Source organism: Macaca thibetana, chromosome 7, assembly GCF_024542745.1.
Source record: "Macaca thibetana thibetana isolate TM-01 chromosome 7, ASM2454274v1, whole genome shotgun sequence".
Lineage (NCBI taxonomy): Eukaryota > Metazoa > Chordata > Mammalia > Primates > Cercopithecidae > Macaca > Macaca thibetana.
Genome location: NC_065584.1, coordinates 147,930,073 through 147,948,727, shown reverse-complemented (window position 1 = coordinate 147,948,727; position 18,655 = coordinate 147,930,073). Strand labels below are relative to the sequence as shown.

The following is an 18,655-nucleotide window of genomic DNA, read 5'->3' as shown; positions in this document are numbered from 1 at the left end:
CCGGAGTGCAGGGCAGCAGCATGGTCGCGTCCGCCAGCACCCATCTCCAGCAGTGCTGGCAACAGGAACTCTGCTGCTGCGCTGGGCACCAGAGGCAGTGGCGGCCTTACAGGACAGTTCTGTGGGGTGACTGTGACTGCAGTGCTGCTGCCTCGGACTCCAGACCTGATTTTTCCCTCACCCATTATGATTAGCTCACCAATATCCCTGCAGTAAATTCCTTTTCTGCCTAAATCAGCCAAAGGCAATTTCTGCAGTCTGAAACTCAACCCTGCATGACACGAATACATCAAGTACTACGTTAATTCTTCTCTTAACTCATACACATGTATTTTTTCTGCTGTTTCACTGCTGTCCCCTCTGACCTGATTACTGTAGAGTGCAAAGCCTCCTTGAAAGTAGGCACTTTCAACTCATCCTAGATGCTGCTCAACTCATCCCAGATGCTGCTGTGAAGGAAACTCCCTTCAAACACCACTTGTAGTGATGTCATTCCAGCCCTGCTCCACGCCTGGCTTCCCAGTTTCCCTGCACTGTGACTCTGGCCCTGCTGCCCATCATTCTGACATGTTGAGTCCTACTCTCCCTCAGCCACCAAGGCAGGACAGTGTCAAATCACAGGATGGTCCCTCAGAATGAGTGAGAATGGGAGTGTGTGGAAGTGGAGGAGCAGACAGAGAAAACATTAAATACATAAGGAGTATGAGCCACAGTCCTTCTGAAAAAAGAGCTGTAAAATTAAGACACGAAAAATGTACCCCCTACAATTGTCATAATGATAGATCTTCTGAACCACAAATAACGGAGGTCTACACCAAATGAGGATACAGGACTGGTTCTTAATGAGCACTTGTCTGTTTTTTCCCCCTCTCTATATCAACCAAAAATTGACTTTATTCCCCCACAACTAGTTTGTTGACTACAAATTAATTTCAGTATCCAAGACAGGATTACCTAATACTGTGAGACAAATCAGTTCACAGGGACTAATAAGATTCATCGTTGCCTACTCGTAGAACTGCATTTCACATCTAGATGCCAATTCTCCAATGCCCAAATCTGCAGTCAATAAGCAGAATGCTAAATTTATCCCTCCTGTTATGGTAAATAAAAGAATCCCAATAAGGTTTTTTTTTTTTTTTTTTGAGATGGCATCTCGCTCTGTCACCCAGGCTGGAGTGCAGTGGCGTGATCTCGGCTTACTGCAAGCTCCGCCTCTTGGGTTAAAGCAATTCTCCCACCTCAGCCTCCTGAGTAGCTGGGACTACAGGCGCCCGCCACTACGCCCAGCTAATTTTTGTATATTTAGTAGAGATGGGGTTTCACCATGTTGACCAGGCTGGTCTTGACTGACCTCAAGTGATCCACCCACCTCAGCCTCCCAAAGTGCTGGGATTACAGGTGTGAGCCACCATGCCCAGCCAGAATTCCAACAATTATTAAGATTGCCAGCTAGATACTTAAACACAATTTTCAGAAGATTTTTTTTTAAGGCATGTGCCTGTGAGCTCACATAATATAATGGAAACCACCAGTGAGAGTAATTTGTTTTGTAACTCAAAGCCAAAAGGACATATTCTTGCAACTCACACATTGTTATCCCCTTGGCTCCTGGTGTGGTATGTCCGCCTTCCTGCTGTTTTCCCATTCCTTAACTCCACAGCGGGCAGTTCTTTGAAATAACAGCAAAACTGCTCAATGTTACTATTTTAAAAGGAAGGGAAAAATATTGTAAAAAGAAAATAGGACTGTAAAGAAAGTTGATGAAGCCTACATATACATTTTGAAACTGCAATTTTTCAATTGTCTCATTTAAATTGTATTCAATGCAATCTCTTGCATTCAGTTTCTTCATTATGATTCTTCCTTCTAAGAAAATAGTATAGACAGATGACTTTGTAAAAAACAAAAACAAAAAAGAACTGAAAACAAAATCCCTTTTCAAAACAATCCCCAATTTTCCCTCCAGTTATAGGAGGCACCATTTCTTTCTTTACAGTTGCTTGTTTCCAGGTATTCAGTAATTTCCTCAAATAAAAACAAACCATGAAGCTGACCATATTATTTTGATACACTGTACAGAATCATAAGGAGAATTCGGTAGTAACTATAATTTCCTCTTTGAGCAAGAAGAGGTAAGCTGAGAGGCAGTGCCTTCCCGGAGAGATCAAACATGCCTTCCGCTTCTTATCAGCAGTGTCACCTTGGGAAGGTCATTTATTCTGGCCTTTGATGTCTCATTAAAATCTAAAAGTATGCAACTTTCAAAATAATTTATTCTACAAAACTTAGATCAGCCTTGTTGACTATTTTATTTTTACTACTTGTCTCATATTTTGAAGACATCTCATCTTATGACCTTGATTAACCCATTTATGCCTAGTGTTCCATTATTGGAATGCTAAGTTTCTGGGAGTTATTTATATCTTACTGCTCAGGGTCATCGACAAGGTCTGGTTTTTCATACAAAAAAAATTGCAACTTCTGGCATAAATGGGTTAAGACTCAACTAATGACTGAAATAAGCTCTTTGAACAAGGTTCTCTGTAATCCAGGGTCTGCAAACTATGGCCCACAGGCCAAATCTAGCCCTCCACCACGCAGCTCTTAAAGCGAGTTTTACATTTTTAAAGTGTTGTTTTATTTAATTAATTAATTAATTTATTTATTTTGGAGGCAGAGTCTCACTTTGTCACCCAGGCTGGAGTGTAGTGGCACCATCTTGGCTCACTGCAACCTCCACCTCCTGGGTTCAATCGATTCTCCTGCCTCAGCCTCCCAAGTAGCTGGGCCTAGAGGCACACGCCACTACGCCCAGCTAATTTTTGTATTTTCAGTAGAGACGGGGTTTCACTATGTTGGCCAGGCTGGTCTAGAACTCCTGACTTCAGGTGATCTGCCCTCCTCAGCCTCCAAAAGTGCTGGGATTACAGGCATGAGCCACTGCATCCGGCCCTAAAGTGCTGTTTTAATAAAGGGCAGGGTGGTGGGGGAATATATGAGAGAGACTGTAGCCCGAAATACTAAAATGTTTACTATCAGGCCTTTCACAGAAAAAGTTTGCTGACCTCAGTTCCAGCCTATTCAAGAAGCAACCGGAAATAACCGCAAACAACTATTCACTGCCGGACACTGCTGTAAGTATGTTAGACAAATTACATTATTTAATCTTCCCAACTACTCCATGAGGTAGGAACTACTGTCCCCACTTTTACTGATGAGGAAATGAAGGCACAGGAAATTAAGGTATCTTGCCCCAAACCATATGACTAGTTAGTGGTAGACAAGATAGGAAGCCAGAGCCGTTGCTCTTAACCTTTAATGTCAGACGCTTAAGCTCTGACTGCAGCGTTACCTGAGTGACTGAAGGATGGCGTTCATGAAACACGTGTTCCCCAAATTCCGAAGGCCTGTGGCACAAATGGCAGTGGTGCTTCCCTGTAAGTGGTGCAAGAAGAGGCCATCAGTAATGCCAAGGAAAGGCCAACTGTTTCAAACATCAAAGCTAAGGCAAGGCCTCTGAAACTCTAGCACCAAGCCAATTTGGAATTGGTCCTTTTCTGTCCAATGAATATTTGAAACAAACTAGTCTCTGTATAAATGTCTGGATATTTTTAGAAGGCTGTTTCTGATCCTGGGGTTGTTCTAAAAGGAAGTATTTTATTGAAAGCTTATGAGGAAATCACCATTAATGAGTACCATGGAGTACACAATGCAAAAAACAGGAAATCCTTAAAATAACATTTAAGATTTAATGCCTTTTTAAGATTCTATAAAAACTAAGAAAAATGGAAAAATATAAATATATATGCCCCAAGTATTTTTGTCCCCAAACTTTTAACTCTAAGCCATATATAAATGACCAACACGCATTTTCCTAACAATGGGATATTAATCTTGAAAAGCTGCCTGAGGCCAGGCACCTCACCCCTGTGATCCCATCACTTTGGGAGGCTGAGGTGGGCGGATCACCTGAGGTCAGAAATTCAAGACCGGCCTGGCCAACATGGGGAAGCTCTGTCTCTACTAAAAATACAAAAAGGCCGGGTGTGGTGGCTCATGCCTGTAATCCTAGCACTGTGGGAGGCTGAGGTGGGTGGTCTGCCTGAGCTCAGGAGTTCAAGACCAGCCTGGGCAACACGGTGAAACTCTGTCTCTACTAAAATAGAAAAAATTAGCCGGGCGTGGCGTGCACCCATAATCCCAGCTACTCGGGAGGTTGGGGCAGGAGAACTGCTTGAACCCAGGAGGCTGAGGTTGCAATGAGCCAAGATCATGCCACTGCACTCCAGCCTGGGTGATAAGAGTGAGACTCCGTCTCAAAAAAGAATATATAAAAATAAAAATACAAAAATTAGCCAGGCGCGGTGGTGTGCACCTGTAGTCCCACCTACTTGGGAGGCGGAGGCTGTGGCAGGAGAATCACTTGAACCTGGGAGGTGGAGGTTCCGGTGAGCCCAGAATGCGCCACTGTACTCCAGCCTGGGCTAAAGAGCAGGACTCCGTCTCAAAAAAAGGAAAAGCTGCCTGAACCTAAAGACTTAGTCTTAAAAATGAAGGCTGGGTTTCCTGATGAGTAAGGAGTGTGAGCAGGTATTAAGAGTGAACTGTTTTCTAGGGCAGAGGAGCACAGCAGTAATGCTGATGGGAAGAAGGTGCTCACAGATGGACTCACTGGGGTCACAGCAATAATCGACAGTACAAGTGGCAAACATTGTGTAAAATACTCCAAATCCAAGACACACATTTATAAGAAAGTCTGTAACAGGTAACTTTACATGTTAGAGTTGTAGCAAAACAGTGATTAAATCTCAACTAACTCTTATATTTGAATAAATTTTAATTACTTACATTTACTTTTAATAACTTGCTGTTTAGTGTGGAGTTTTCCAAAAGTTTTCTTTTCCTATGCCTATCAGCTGTGAAAGCTGAGCTATTAAAACACAAACAGATAGTGAAAAAGTTATTAATATATGCATGCTACACCACAGGTCAAAGAATAAACTCCAGCTGCCCTCAAGACCTAGGGCAGGGAGACCTCCCTGACTGCTTCGTCAGGCCCACTGGGGCCCACACGTATTTGAAGTTAACTGAGGAACTCTACTTCCTTGGAAATCCCCACTGCTCCTCCAGCAGAGGTGGGCCAGACACCGCTCGTCCAGCAGAGGTGGGCTGGATGCTGCTCCTGGCAAAGCTGGTCAGAAGATGCAGCCCGTGGGACACTCCCCACCACCAGTCTCACTGTCTGACCCACTGCGAAGCTTCACAGAGCAGAAGGCTCATTCCTCACAACAAAAGGAAAACCCTGGTCTGACACAACTGTTCTGAAATTTAACAGTAAGTCTCCACATGCTATGTCTTTCTTAATTTCGATATAAAGATGTCATGTTTTGCTCATTTGTCTTAATAGATGAGGATATGATCTGAGTTTGAGGAATGATAAATAAGTTACAGGAATATAGGCACATGTACATTCATTAGATGCAGCTACGTGCCAAAGGACATTCCAAAACACGTCCTTATCAGTGCAGAAATTCTGAATTAAAATCACTCAAAATTTTTCTTGATGTAAGAAATATTTTGCTTAAAATTTATCAGAAAGTTATTTCTATTTTCAAAAGGTCACTTTAAAATTTTTGTATCTCAGGCAAATTAATCTAAAGCAAGTAAAAATTATGGTTAAACAACACAGACTTTTAAGGCCGCCAATTATTTCCCACCTTCTAAAAGTACCAAGTTAATCCAAAGTAAATATATAATTATTTTTTCTTACAGAACTTCCACATGAATTATGTCTTTGAAACATGAGAACTAGTGACAGTTGCTTCAAACCTCAAAATATTCTTCAGAACTGTATGTCTCTCTCTCACAGTACTGGTAACTGCAAGATGAAGAGACCAATTCCATAGGCTATAGTGTTCAATTATTCCTTCACAAATTCTGTGAAGTGGGGAAGGTAAACCACAAGCATAGTATATATGCTCTTTATGACAATGCCTAAGAGTTCATTTGCAGTTGTAACCTATATCAATAAGGCATTTCACCTTTTAAAAATGTAAGTTACTACATTTTATCCTCAATGACTCTCAAAATGCAGAATCTTCTAGATCCCTGCTATCTAATATAGTAGCCACTCACTCCAGGTGGCTATTTAAATTAATTAAACTTGAAGTTTAAAATTCAGTGTCTGAGTTGCACTAGCCACTTTCCACGTATGGCTAGTGTTACCATATTAGAGTGGATAGAGAACACTTCCGTCGCTGCAGAAAGTTCTGCTGGACAGTGCTGCTCCATGGGGCATGTGGAATAGTCAAAAGTTAAGTAAAACAAATATGTTAGTAGTTTCTAAATTCCACTACAGAGTAAACCAACGTTTGCAAAACACAAAAATGAATCTAGGTAATGTTTTTCAACATAGGAAATGGACTGTAAGGTAGACTTTTCACTGGGGCCAAGCAGACGTGTAGACAGGTGGTCTGTGACACCTTTCATCTGATGAAGTGGTCAACGGAAATAAAAGATTTCCTAACTATATAAATGCATGCAGGTTCCCAAATGCCCTCTTTTCCCTTTGATTTAGTTCTGATTAATTTATTTCAGACTGAGAGGGTAGTCTTTACCTAGAGAAAACCATAAGTGGCAGAAAAAATATTCTGGTAGCCACCCACTTCTATAACAAATAATCAAGTTACTAAGACCTTTACAATGACATCACCACACCAAAGAGTGATACTACACATACATTCCTTCAGGAATCTCAGACTTCATGTTTATTGTGAACACTTTCAGAGAAAATTAAATATTTTGGATCTGTGTGTATCTGTCTCTAATCCTAGATAGGGCTCATCAAATTAGAAGAGAAGCACTCTGAAAAAGAGCCAAAAGATGACAAACCAAAAAGTACTTAAACCTGAAGTACTTTAATTGGTTTAAAGAAATCATTATTCTTCCAGTATCGGCTTTATAATCTAGTTAGTCAATGAGACATACATGTCTGGTTTTAACAAACACTACGCAGTATTGCCCTCAAAGAAGTTAGGTTATTTCCTTTCAGTATGCAATTTTGAAACATTCTATGGGCTTTACACTTAAGTTTGTTAAGGCATTCCTGCTTTGTGCATGTTTTCACAATAACTTCTACACACCAACTGCCAAAATAAATTAGATGGCACTTAATGATTTGGTGTGATGTACACAGATTTCACTTGAGTCAGCAGTCATTCCACAGCCATGCTTCTATGCACTGTAGCTTCAAAGGCATGGCTAGCTGGGTTTCTGTTTATTGCTTCAATCTTGGGTCCAGTGAGTTTTCTCTAACTAAGCTATTTGACTATACCAAGAAAAGTCTGTTCACACATAAATAGTTTCAATTCTTTATGATGACAAAGTATTCATAGCTCCTTGTTAATGTCAAGTGATATTTAACTGCCCCTAACAAGCAAGGAAAAGAAACTAGGATCCTGTGCTATTGCATAGATGCAAAGTGGACAATATGTTCATTAAACCTAATTTCCCTTAAAAATGATGCATAAATATTGCATTGGGAGTTATACCTGATGTAAATGACAAGTTGATGGGTGCAGCACACCAACATGGCACAAGTATACATATGTAACAAACCTGCACGTTATGCACATGTACCCTACAACTTAAAGTATAATAATAATAAATAAATTAAAAAAAAAAAGTTAAAGGACAAACAATAAAAAAAAAAAAGATGCATAAATAATAGTGCTTCCTAGTAGACCTCACAATACATTTGACAAGGGTTTTCTATTATCAAAAGTAACTCTATGATGATTTCACACCTTTTTCTGCCCTTTCCTTGTACCCTCAAAATTCCCCTTGCAAATAAATAAAACTCATGGACAAAAACCCCACTCAAAAATTCTAAAAAATACTTCAACCCCATTCTTAGACCCTTCTTTTTCCAAAGGCCTATTACTTACTTTTCCAAGTTCTGTAAGTGTTCTCTGACTTTCTGTACCAGTCCCAGCTTGGTGTCATTGACCACAAAATCATCACAGCGATAACTGCAAGGAAAATATTAATCAATGTGTGTAAAGAGCTTGAGGAAACCACAGTAATGAAATCACTAAAAGGCCTGGCTGCTGCCAAGATGATCACATGGCTCTGCAGGCAGTTACTGCTGGTGGTAAGTTTAAAGAGGACCTGGAATTCACAATGGAATGTTTTTCAAGAGTCTTTTTAAAAGCCACGTAGGCAATGAACATGAGCTTCTTTTCACGTTTTTTACTCAAAAGCTCTTCAATTCCTCCTTTGAAAATGAAATAAGCTGCTACACGTGTTACATTCTTTTTAGTGGTGCCTAATATATGGAAAATGAAATAAAAAGCACCGAGTCTTTTCATGTAGCATTAAGCCTAAAGCTTTAATGTAACACTTCCCAACCCAAATTAATGGGGAATTGGGGGGAGGAGAGATTTAAGTGAAAAGCAGGGAAAAGGTAATTAGCCTGTAGGGATATCTGAATAGAAAAACTAAACTTAAAGCTGCACATTTTTTTTTTTTTTTTTTGAGACGGAGTCTCGCTGTGTCTCCCAGGCTGGAGTGCAGTGGCGTGATCTCGGCTCACTGCAAGCTCCGCCTCCCGGGTTCACGCCATTCTCCCGCCTCAGCCTCCCAAGTAGCTGAGACTACAGGCGCCCACCACCACGCCCGGCTAGTTTTTTGTATTTTTAGTAGAGACGGGGTTTCACCATGTTAGCCAGGATAGTCTCGATCTCCTGACCTCGTGATCCACCCGCCTCGGCCTCCCAAAGTGCTGGGATTACAGGCTTGAGCTACCGCGCCCGGCCAAAGCTGCACATTTTGAACAGAATTTAATTAAAAGAGATTGAATTCAGATGAGTTGAGAAGAATGATCTTTCATTCTGAGGCACTACAAAACAAAAGTATAAAACAGTGGCTATATCATTCAGGCAATTGATAAGTGCTTTGAAGAAAAATATTTAAGCTATTTTTAAAAACCAACACTCTGTGTGTTTTACAAGACAATAAGCAAATAATGTAACAAATCACACATAATATAAACTTTAACTTGTACGCATTAACATTTAATTTTTTCCTGGGATAAGGCCAATTTTAACAAAAACAACTGACAAGCTGGCACTAAGATATTCTTTTGAATATGCAGCTTTGCATGAAACCACTTGTTATTACTACCAAAGAATAATAAAAATAACCCTGCCATTCTCAGCAAACAAAACTTTGAAAGCACAGCAATTAGTAAAAATTAGGTCATCTCTAGCAGAATCCCAAAAACATCTTATATCTGAAAACCATTTTATTAAAAAGAGACAGAAAGAAAGAGAGAGAAAGAGGTGGGAAAAAGCAATTTTAAAAGATTACACAAAAAAGCAGGCTTGTGTCTTTTACTCAGAGAAATGAAAATTTTAAGTGGATGCTTTGAAAACTGTCACTACAATGTTATATATGTAATTATTTAACACATACTCTCATTAACTGACCACCCAGGCAGTCATTCAAGATTTCTCTAACATATTCTGAGTGTGTAAAGTCAGTTCCCAACAATTCCACAAATAGCAAAAGCAGTCTTTTATATCCTGGACCATTTTCTATTATCAAAGTACTACCAGCAGGAGAAAAAATTCTTCACTGGTCTTATAACCACCACATAAAGAAATTAAATTAGTGCAAAGTTTTAATTTTTTGCTCCCTCTCAGCACAAATATTAAGAGGATAAGATCTACTTTGTCTGTAAATTTGGGCTTAAGGCATTTGGTACCTCTATAAACCTTAAGCATTCACTGAAGAATGAAATTGTATCGTTACTCTACTCGAATTTCTGCTTACATTTTCATTTTATGTTTGTATAAATTTATGCATGTAGTTTGAATAAAACAATACTCAGTGTTCAAAACTCGAAATGCTAGCATTTATCTGGAAAGTGAAGTCTAAGAGCAAACTCAGATCGCTTTTTATGTATTTATAGGATGCCACTAATATCTAATTGAAAACTGAACCTCTAACTGCCACAAATAAGTGGTTGTTTAAACAAATAAATTATTTCAAAGTAAATTAAATAACTGATTTATTTCTTTAAATTAAAGTAATCCTTTTTGGTATAACATGAAGTCAGCCTTGGATATAAAATTACATTTGTTAAAGTACAGACTCATTTACGGACTTGCTCTGTTCCTCTAGGCCAACTGGGTCCAGTTGCTTTGCCTCTCTACCCTTTCATCACCAAAGTAAGCTGATCTATACTCTAGAGCTGTGCAAATGTGGCTACGGCAACTGAGGAATACAATTTTAAGTTTTAAAACTTTTAATTAATATAAATTCTTAACTGAAGCAGTGTAAAATCTTTTACAATTAAGCACAATGTTATAGTTTGGTAGAACTGTATTCTGCTTTTATTATTAAATTGTGCAAGATATATGGCAGTACACAGTTGGGTAAATGTGTCATTTCTAGCATTACACAAAAGCATATCACCAATCTAGAACTGATAGAATGAGTCAGTTCAAATGATTTTTCTATGCAACAATGTAGCACTGTAATGGGTTTATTTGAACCTTTTATGCAGATACCATAAGTTACAGTGACACTTATGTAAATCATAATTGGCAATTAAATCAAAATACTTATTTTAATTATTTTATAATTAAATTATTTTTCTAGCTTAAAAATAGAAAAATTTTTACTTTCAAGTGAAGGTATACTACTGAGGAAGAATCAAATGAAAAGAAAACAGACTCAACAAGGTATGTCACAAATTTTACAAAGAATGGCAATTGCAGTTTGCTGCAGCAGAGCAAAATTAAAAAGCTGCTGTGTAAAAAAAAGTTTTAAGATAACAGACAACAGTTAAGAGACATTTTCAGCAAATGCATTTCAATTTAATACAAAATGGCTTGAGTTAAAAAATAATCAGTAAAATTAGTCACAATCAGTGAAATCAGAATTAAATGTAAAACAAAAAAATTCCTGAAGATTTTACAGAACTTGAGCTTGTAAGCGGCCAGCTATAAAACAGCTTGGGTTCTTTTTTTCTTTATTTTTTAAAAATACAGCTGGGTATCCTGTTGCCCAGGCTGGTCTCAAACTCCTGGCCTCAAGCGACCCTCCCACCTCAGCCTCCCACAGTGTTGGGATTACAGGTGTGAGCCACCGCGCCTGACTAGTTCAGATTCTTGTTCAATGTAGAAAACAATTCTAAGATGGTGAGATGAAAAATTAAATTATTTCAGTTAAGGAAATTGTATTTTTAAATTATGAGGAAAAAAACTAAAAAGATATTTTACAGAAAGTGAAAAATCTTTGAGACATCAAGCAACTGTCAGTGAACAAAAAGGCCCTTCTAACAATACTAAAGATCAATTGAGTCAGCATTTGAAAAGTTATAAGTATTTTTAGCTTTAGATGAATTTTAGAAGAGATAATGCCCAATTAATACTATAGGTATATCTGTCTCAAATGACCTTCAAATTTACAGAGAAATGTCTTCATCTATTTGCAATCTTAAATTTAAAAACTGATCTTATATTGTAGATATTTTTGAATTCTCTACATGTGTAACTTTCAGCTAGATATAAAAAAGTCAGTTTCCAGCAACACAGTGTTCAAACATCTGTATTTGTTGGATTTATTTCTCTGATTACTTTGTTCTGCTGTGTGAAACACAATGCAAATATCTGTGCCCTGAGGCAGACTGTATCATGGAGGCAGCTATTAAAATTGTTCAGACTGGGCATGGTGGCTTATGCCTGTAATCCCAACACTTTGGGAGGCCGAGCCGGGTGGATCACAAGGTCAAGAGATCAAGACCATTCTGGCCAATATGGTGAAACCCCATCTCTTCTAAAAATACAAAAATTAGCTAGGCATGGTGGCACATGCTTGTAGTTCCAGCTACTCAGGAGTCTGAGGCAGGAGAATGGCTTGAACCCGGGAGGCGGAGGTTGCAGTGAGCTGAGATCGCGCCACTGCACTCCAGTGCACTCCAGTCTGGCGAAAGGGCTAGACTCTGTCTCAAAAAGACCCCAAAATTGTTCAGTACATATGCACAAATGCTCTAAATCATCACCAGTTTATGGAACTGTTAAAAGAAATAGAAGACAATGAATTTAATGACCACATTATTAGCTACTGTTGGTTGCTTGAGTCAAGGAAGAGTTTTGCAAAGATTTACAATTCTGGTAACTCTAATTCAGATTTTCTTGAAACAAAAGAAATGCTTGCCAATATTCAACAATCAAAGAGTAAACCAGGAATAGATTTTTAGAAATCTCAGTGTGATTTACACTGTTACCCCTATATCACAATGCATATCAATTAGCTAGATTTGAAGACCCGAGGAGAGAAAAAGCTTATTTATGACCTAGCTAGACAAGTACAAGAATTTATGTTAAAACTGAAGCTTTTTATAATACAAATCAATGATTGTACACATTTTTCAACATGAATTAACATGCAGCAGCACAGCACTGTGTAAACTGGCTGCAAAACCTATGAAAAAAAAATACAACAAATGCTTTGTTGATATGGATAAACTTAGTTGATTTTCAATTTATATGATGCCCCTTTGAATTTCATGTTGATAATAATAAGTTTTTACAAGTGTTAGTGGACTTACTTAACCTGCATGGATATTTTGACAGTGCTGCACTTCTTCTGAGTCAAATCAATTATTCTGAAGAGTAATTTTTGTCAATACAGATACAAATATTGGAGAAAAATGATTTGTTTGGTACTCGATTTATTGGAAAACAATGTTTGAAACAGTGTGAATCTACTTTTTTAACTGCAATTTTTATGAATCTAAATACAGATCAAATTTTTTAATGAAAATTTCACGAGTTGAGATATACTTAAAATGTAAAATACACAATGGATTTCAAGGATTTCATATAAAAAATGTGCAAACTATCTCTAATAATTTCATATTGATTACATGTTGACACAGTATTTCTGATATACTAGGTTAAAAAACATACAATCAAAAATAATTTCACCTGTTTCTTTTTGCTTTTTTAATATGGTTACTAAAAAATTCAAAATTACATATGTGACTTGCATTAGTTCTCTTTTATATAGCACTGCTAATGTAGGGAATCTAAGATACTACCTGCCCCAAAATTCTACAATACTAGCATAAAGAGATAAGAAATTAACTTTATTGAACTATAAGAACTCAATTTTATAGTCAGGCATGGTGGCATGTGCCTGTAATCCCAGCTACTCAGAAGGCTGAGGCATGAGAATTGCCTGAACCCGGGAGACAGAGGTTGCAGTGAGCAGAGATCATGCCACCACACTGGACAACAGAGTCAGACGTCAGACTAGTCTCAAAAAAGGAAAGGAAGAAAAAAGAACTCAATTTTAGGCCAGTCGGGGCAACAAAGCAAGACTCCATCCCTGTGAAAATTAAAAAATAAAAAATTCACTGGGCAAGGTGGCTCACACCTGTAATCCCAGCACTTTGGGAGGCCAAGGTGGGTGGATCACCTGAGGTCAGGAGTTCAAGACCAGCCTGGCCAACATGGTGACACCCTGTTTCTACTAAAAAATACAAAAATTAGCCAGGAGTTGTAGTGTGTGCCTGTAATCCCAGCTACTCAGGAAGCTGAGGCAGGAGAATCGCTTGAACTCAGGAGGCGGAGGTTGCGGTGAGCCGAGATTGTGCCACTGCACTCCAGCCTGGGCAACAGAGTGAGACTCCATTCCAAAAAAGCAAAACAAAGCCAAAATAAAATAATAAATAAATAAATAAATAAATAGCCAAGCATGATGGTGTGCACCTGTAGTCCCTCCCAGCTACTCGGGAGGCTGAGGTGGGAAGATCACTTGAACTCAGGAGTTGGAGGCTGCAGTGAGCTATGATCACGTCACTACACTCCAGCTGGGTGACTCTCTAAATTTTTTTTTTTTTTTTTAGTTTTTTGTAACTCTATTTATTTTTTTGAGGCAGGGTCTCATTCTGTCACCCAGGCTGGATTGCACTGGCCCCATCTCAGTTCACTGCAACCTCCATTGCCAGGGCTCAAGTGATCCTTCCACCTCAGCCTCCCAAGTAGTTGGGACTGCAGGCACCCTACCATGCCTGGCCAATTGTTTAATTCTGCTTCCCAAAGTGCTGGGCCTACAGGCATGAGCCACTACATTCCTGGCTCTCTCGCTCACGTACTCTCTCTCTACTGAGACAGGGTCTTGCTTTGCAGCAATGCTATTACAGCTCACAGCAGCCTTGACCTCCTGGACTCAAGCGATCCTCCTGCTTCAGCCCACCGAGTAGCTGTGACTACAGGCATGAGTAACCATGCCTGGCTAATTCTTTTACTTTTGTAGTGGCAGGGTCTCACTGTGTTGCCCTGGCTGGTCTCAAATTCCTGAGTTCAAGCAATCCTCCCACCTCAGCCTTCCAAAATGCTGGGATTACAAGACTAAGCCACTATGCCCGGCCGTAACTCAACTTTATTTTGGCTGGATTTGTTTTTCACTGGTTTAAAATTTTTTTTTTTTTAGGTTTTTACAACTATCTCTATTTCTTAAGACCCAATTCTAGGTGTTCCTATAGTCAGTCACCAAGAGGGACATTTATTTTAAGAATATAACTTTTCTACTGTTTGAATTTCATATTATACAAGTTGTATATATTACTATGATTGTTGTTACCGCTATTCTTTAAGGAAAACAGCTGCTTCCACAGGTCCAAACTTCTAAGGTGAGAGTGCCTGTCACGTGGTAGAGGATTAGTAAATGTTAGTTTCCTTCCTCTGTGTAACTGCTAGCCTCACAGCACATTCCTCTCTAGCTGCCTACATTCCCCTGGTTTGATTTCTTTTTCCTCTGTGGTCAGAGGTCAAAAGAAAATAAGTAGCAAAGGTGGGAAATAAATGAAAATGTAAATGTTGCCGGTAGTCTTCAGATGAGAAATTGTCCCACTAATAGTGGTGTTTAAAAAGGCAAACAGACGGATTTGAAAGTTCTAAAAATCTTTTCCTGATTCACTACAATTGTATTGAAGCTTTTTGGTCAGAATTATGCATACCTCTGACACCAGGAAAAAAATTTAGCCACTCTTCTTAATTTTCCCTTCAAGAAGAGTATGTCAGAATAAGTGGTACAAAAAAGTACGTAACTCATAGGTTGTGTTTTAAAAACATGTAGATTGGTCCTCTGAAGCCTGGAATGCATATCCCACTTTGAAATAAATGCTATGAAATGCGGTTAAACATTCTAGGTGGAAATAAATGTGTCCCAAAATGTAGCTGAAATCCATAGTATTTGAAAACACTCGATTTCTCCTTTCTTCTTTATATACTACTGGTGCTGAGAAACTGACAGGAGAGGCTTAGGCAGGATTCAGATAACCTGACGGGCCTCTAGGAGAGGAGGCCGGGCTCAGCATCTTCATATACATAGGACTTCATGTGATAAACAGAAGTCAGGAACTGCCTACATTATATGACCAACTTTTAGGCTATAAAATTTATACCTAAGCAAGTTTTGACTTACTGATTTTAAATTACTCTTCAAGAAAAGATGAGCTCTACTTTTTTTTTTTTTTTTTGAGACAAGGTCTGGCTCTGTCACCCAGGCTAGAGTGCAATGGTGTGATCTCGGCTCACTGCAACCTCCACCTCCTGGGCTCAAGCCATCCTCCTACCTCAGCCTCCCGAGTAGCTGAGACTACAGACAAGTGCCACCATGCCCAGCTAGTTTTTTTACTTTTAGTAGAGATGGGTTTTTGCCATGTTGTCCAGGCTAGTCTCGAACTCCTGGGCTCAAAGCCATCCACCTGCCTTAGTCTCCCAATGTGCTGGGAGCTACCGTGCCTGGCCTAAAGATAAGCTCTACTTCTGATGGACTTTTTGTCAGATAAGGACTGTATTTAATAGAAAGAAAGAAGTATTTAAGAAAAAGTGAGTACACTGAACATTAAAAAAAAATACTTGAAAATTGTAGTTGGGTATATATTACAGATGTTAGATAAGGAAATAGGATATAAAAAAGGAAGGTAAGAAGGAGACTGGTGTCTTTCTTTACTTCTAAGACTGAGACAAGTAACATTATCATCTTGGCTATGTAAAGATTACTCTCAAATCCAAATTCATTGAGCCAAATATGATCATAAAGTAGTTTTAAACGTATTTAAGCCAACAGCTAATAAACTCCTAATTAAATGTACAGTATAGTATAATATGCATACTGCTGTTAGACAGGATATATACAACTGATTTTACTACTGTGCACTGAAAAAAGATACATCAAGTAGCAGGTAAATTTTCATAACAAACACAAGCTATTTATTATATTACATAATTAGGGAGGTAAACAATGAATAAAATCAGAGCTTGAAAGTTATTTCAAGTTGACACTAATAAACAACAAAAATGACACTGCTCAATTTTCTCATCACACATACTTTATATGTGCCTTTTTAGATTTTGATTTATTTCTAACGTATAGTATTTAACCTTGCCTAAACCTTGCTACTTTTCTTTCTATAAACTCTCAAAAACTCATCTTTTTTCTCTTCAAACAACATTCTTTTCTATACTTCGGTTATTTCCTTTGGTACATATTTTTCCCTTTTCCTTCAGAAACATTCAAATCCATAGCTATCTGTAACTGAACTAAGTATAGTATTTGATGGTCTCCACAATGTCAGCCTTGCTTAGATATTCTTATCTCCCACCCCTTCCCTCCCAATGTTCCCTTTCACTTCAGTGTTACCTGCTCTAGTTTTAGAGTTAAACTTTCATCCCATATACCACAAACTCTCTTACCCCTCAATATTTTCCATTTCGCACCATTCACTTATTTAATGGCAAAACAATATTCTTCATTCGATCGTCTCCATCTTCACATTCTTCTCTCCTTCTCCAAAAATGAAAACACGCAGCATGGCTCAATCGTTTTCTCGGCCTAACATTTAATGTAGGTTTACTTCCTTTAAAAAATTCTAACTTTAGAAACACTTGTTTCCTTCCTGTTTTTGCCCTGCACTATATGCCCCCTCTAATTCTAAAAGAAAAAACACTAGTCTACTAAAGTCAAAACAATAACTTTGGATAGAAATCCGGCTACTTCCCCTTTTACTAGTTTTGGTTAATAAAGTTACTTTCTTTCTACCAGACCTCACTTGTATTAACTGGACTTTACAAGCAGTGAGCATCCAGACCTGCATTCAGTTACAAAGGAAGCCTTCAAGCTATTTTCATCAGCTTTCTAATCAAGTTAAAAAATAAACCACAAAACTGAGTATCCACTATATTCTATATATATGTATATACATATGCATTTGTATTAATAAATTATATAAGTAAATCTAAATTATATATTACAAAAAAGTAATTTTTAAAGTGAGCTAGAAATGAAATAAACTATTTTAAATGTCTTGCTATTCACAATATCTTCATACTATTATTAAACTAATTTCCTTTTTTTTTTTTTTTTTTTTTTTAAAGATAGTGTCTCCCTATGTTGCCCGGGCTAGTCTCGAACTCCTGGGCTCAAGGGATCCTCCTGTCTCAGCCTCCCAAAGTGCTAGGATTATAGGTGTGAGCCATCATGCCTGGCCATAATTTCTCAAAGTGCAATATACTATAAGGTAAAGGTTTGACATTAATGAGAGTGAATATAGATTCATACTTCCTATCATCTTCATGGTAATTTTTAAACATTTTGTCCAACTTATTAGGTCTTATTAGTCTGTGTTTTTATTAGATAGCCAATTTTATCCTGTAATGTGTCTGATGAGCACGGAGTAGGAAAATGTGTCCATTTGCCCTTTTCTTGTGTTTACATCATCGTCATTACCTTGCAGAAGTTAAGACCTTTTAAAACATGCGTCCATTTGGCTAAACATGTTACATGGAAGGAATAAATCCATATAACTAAGCAGATATATAACGCAAAATGCTCAAAGTAAACAGAGGACATCACAGGTGAAACTGATTTAGGAGACTGTGTGTAACCCATGGCACACAATCATCAAATCTACAGACCTCTGGCAGCAGGTGTTAAATATTTGACAAAGGTTTTTCTCTCCTTCCAAATAAAACGGTGCAGTAGTTCTAAATGCTCTTCCCATACTGCCAGTGCATTATTTTGGAGACCACTGCACTAGAAACTAGGTCCCTAGCACATAGCAGCTTCTCAACAAATGTTATTTATTGACTAAAAAGGTGTGTTTTTGTTTTTTAATGTTCACAATATGTTTAAGGACCATCATGTAAACCAGGATCTGTCCCAAGTAAACATTTTGAAGACAAAAACTGAGGGAGAAAAGGACTACTTATTATAATATCAAGTTTTCTTCATAAGGGGCATTACCTTCACTTTGTACCTTTCTTTAACACATTTATTCCTAGGTATAACTGACAGTTTTGTCATTCTGTTGAATACTTTTGCTTGGTCATTTCCATTTTCAACTGATGACTACTAATAAAGAGAAAGCCATTAGTTTGTTTATATTTCTCATACATCAGCTTTCCAAAGTGTCTTATATTTAATCCTCATTGCTGTTTTCTACTAGAGTCCCCCTGGGCTTTCCAGCTATTCTATCATATCATTTGAAAGTAGAAACAATTTTTTGCTTCCAATATTTATGCAAATTATTTGACTTACTGTCTACTGTCTTACTGCAATGGTTAAAACTACC

At 38.1% G+C, this 18,655-nt stretch overlaps 2 protein-coding genes and 1 long non-coding RNA gene across 9 annotated transcripts in view; 1 reads left to right on the top strand and 2 right to left on the bottom strand.

Moving 5' to 3' along the window:
* The window catches only part of USP3 (ubiquitin specific peptidase 3), an 85,488-nt gene that overhangs the window by 27,865 nt on the left and 38,968 nt on the right, over positions 1 to 18,655 (bottom strand). For 6 of the 7 annotated variants that reach the window (XM_050795960.1, XM_050795963.1, XM_050795961.1 and 3 more), the window contains 4 exons: positions 7,950 to 8,033; positions 4,852 to 4,933; positions 3,356 to 3,438; positions 1,591 to 1,704 (listed from right to left, as the gene is read on the bottom strand). In XM_050795960.1, the coding sequence (XP_050651917.1) occupies positions 1,591 to 1,704; positions 3,356 to 3,438; positions 4,852 to 4,933; positions 7,950 to 8,033 (363 nt within the window). Of the gene's footprint in view, positions 1 to 1,590; positions 1,705 to 3,355; positions 3,439 to 4,851; positions 4,934 to 7,949; positions 8,034 to 16,778; positions 17,300 to 18,655 lie in introns of those variants that run through there. The other variant, XM_050795965.1, reaches the window with a different exon arrangement.
* SNX1 (sorting nexin 1) overlaps positions 1 to 18,655 on the bottom strand; it is a 631,233-nt gene that overhangs the window by 583,662 nt on the left and 28,916 nt on the right. The window lies entirely within an intron of this gene.
* Positions 2,707 to 5,724, top strand: LOC126958015 (uncharacterized). Its single transcript, XR_007727030.1, has 3 exons — positions 2,707 to 3,137; positions 4,619 to 4,768; positions 4,992 to 5,724. It is a non-coding gene; the product is annotated as an uncharacterized LOC126958015 (long non-coding RNA).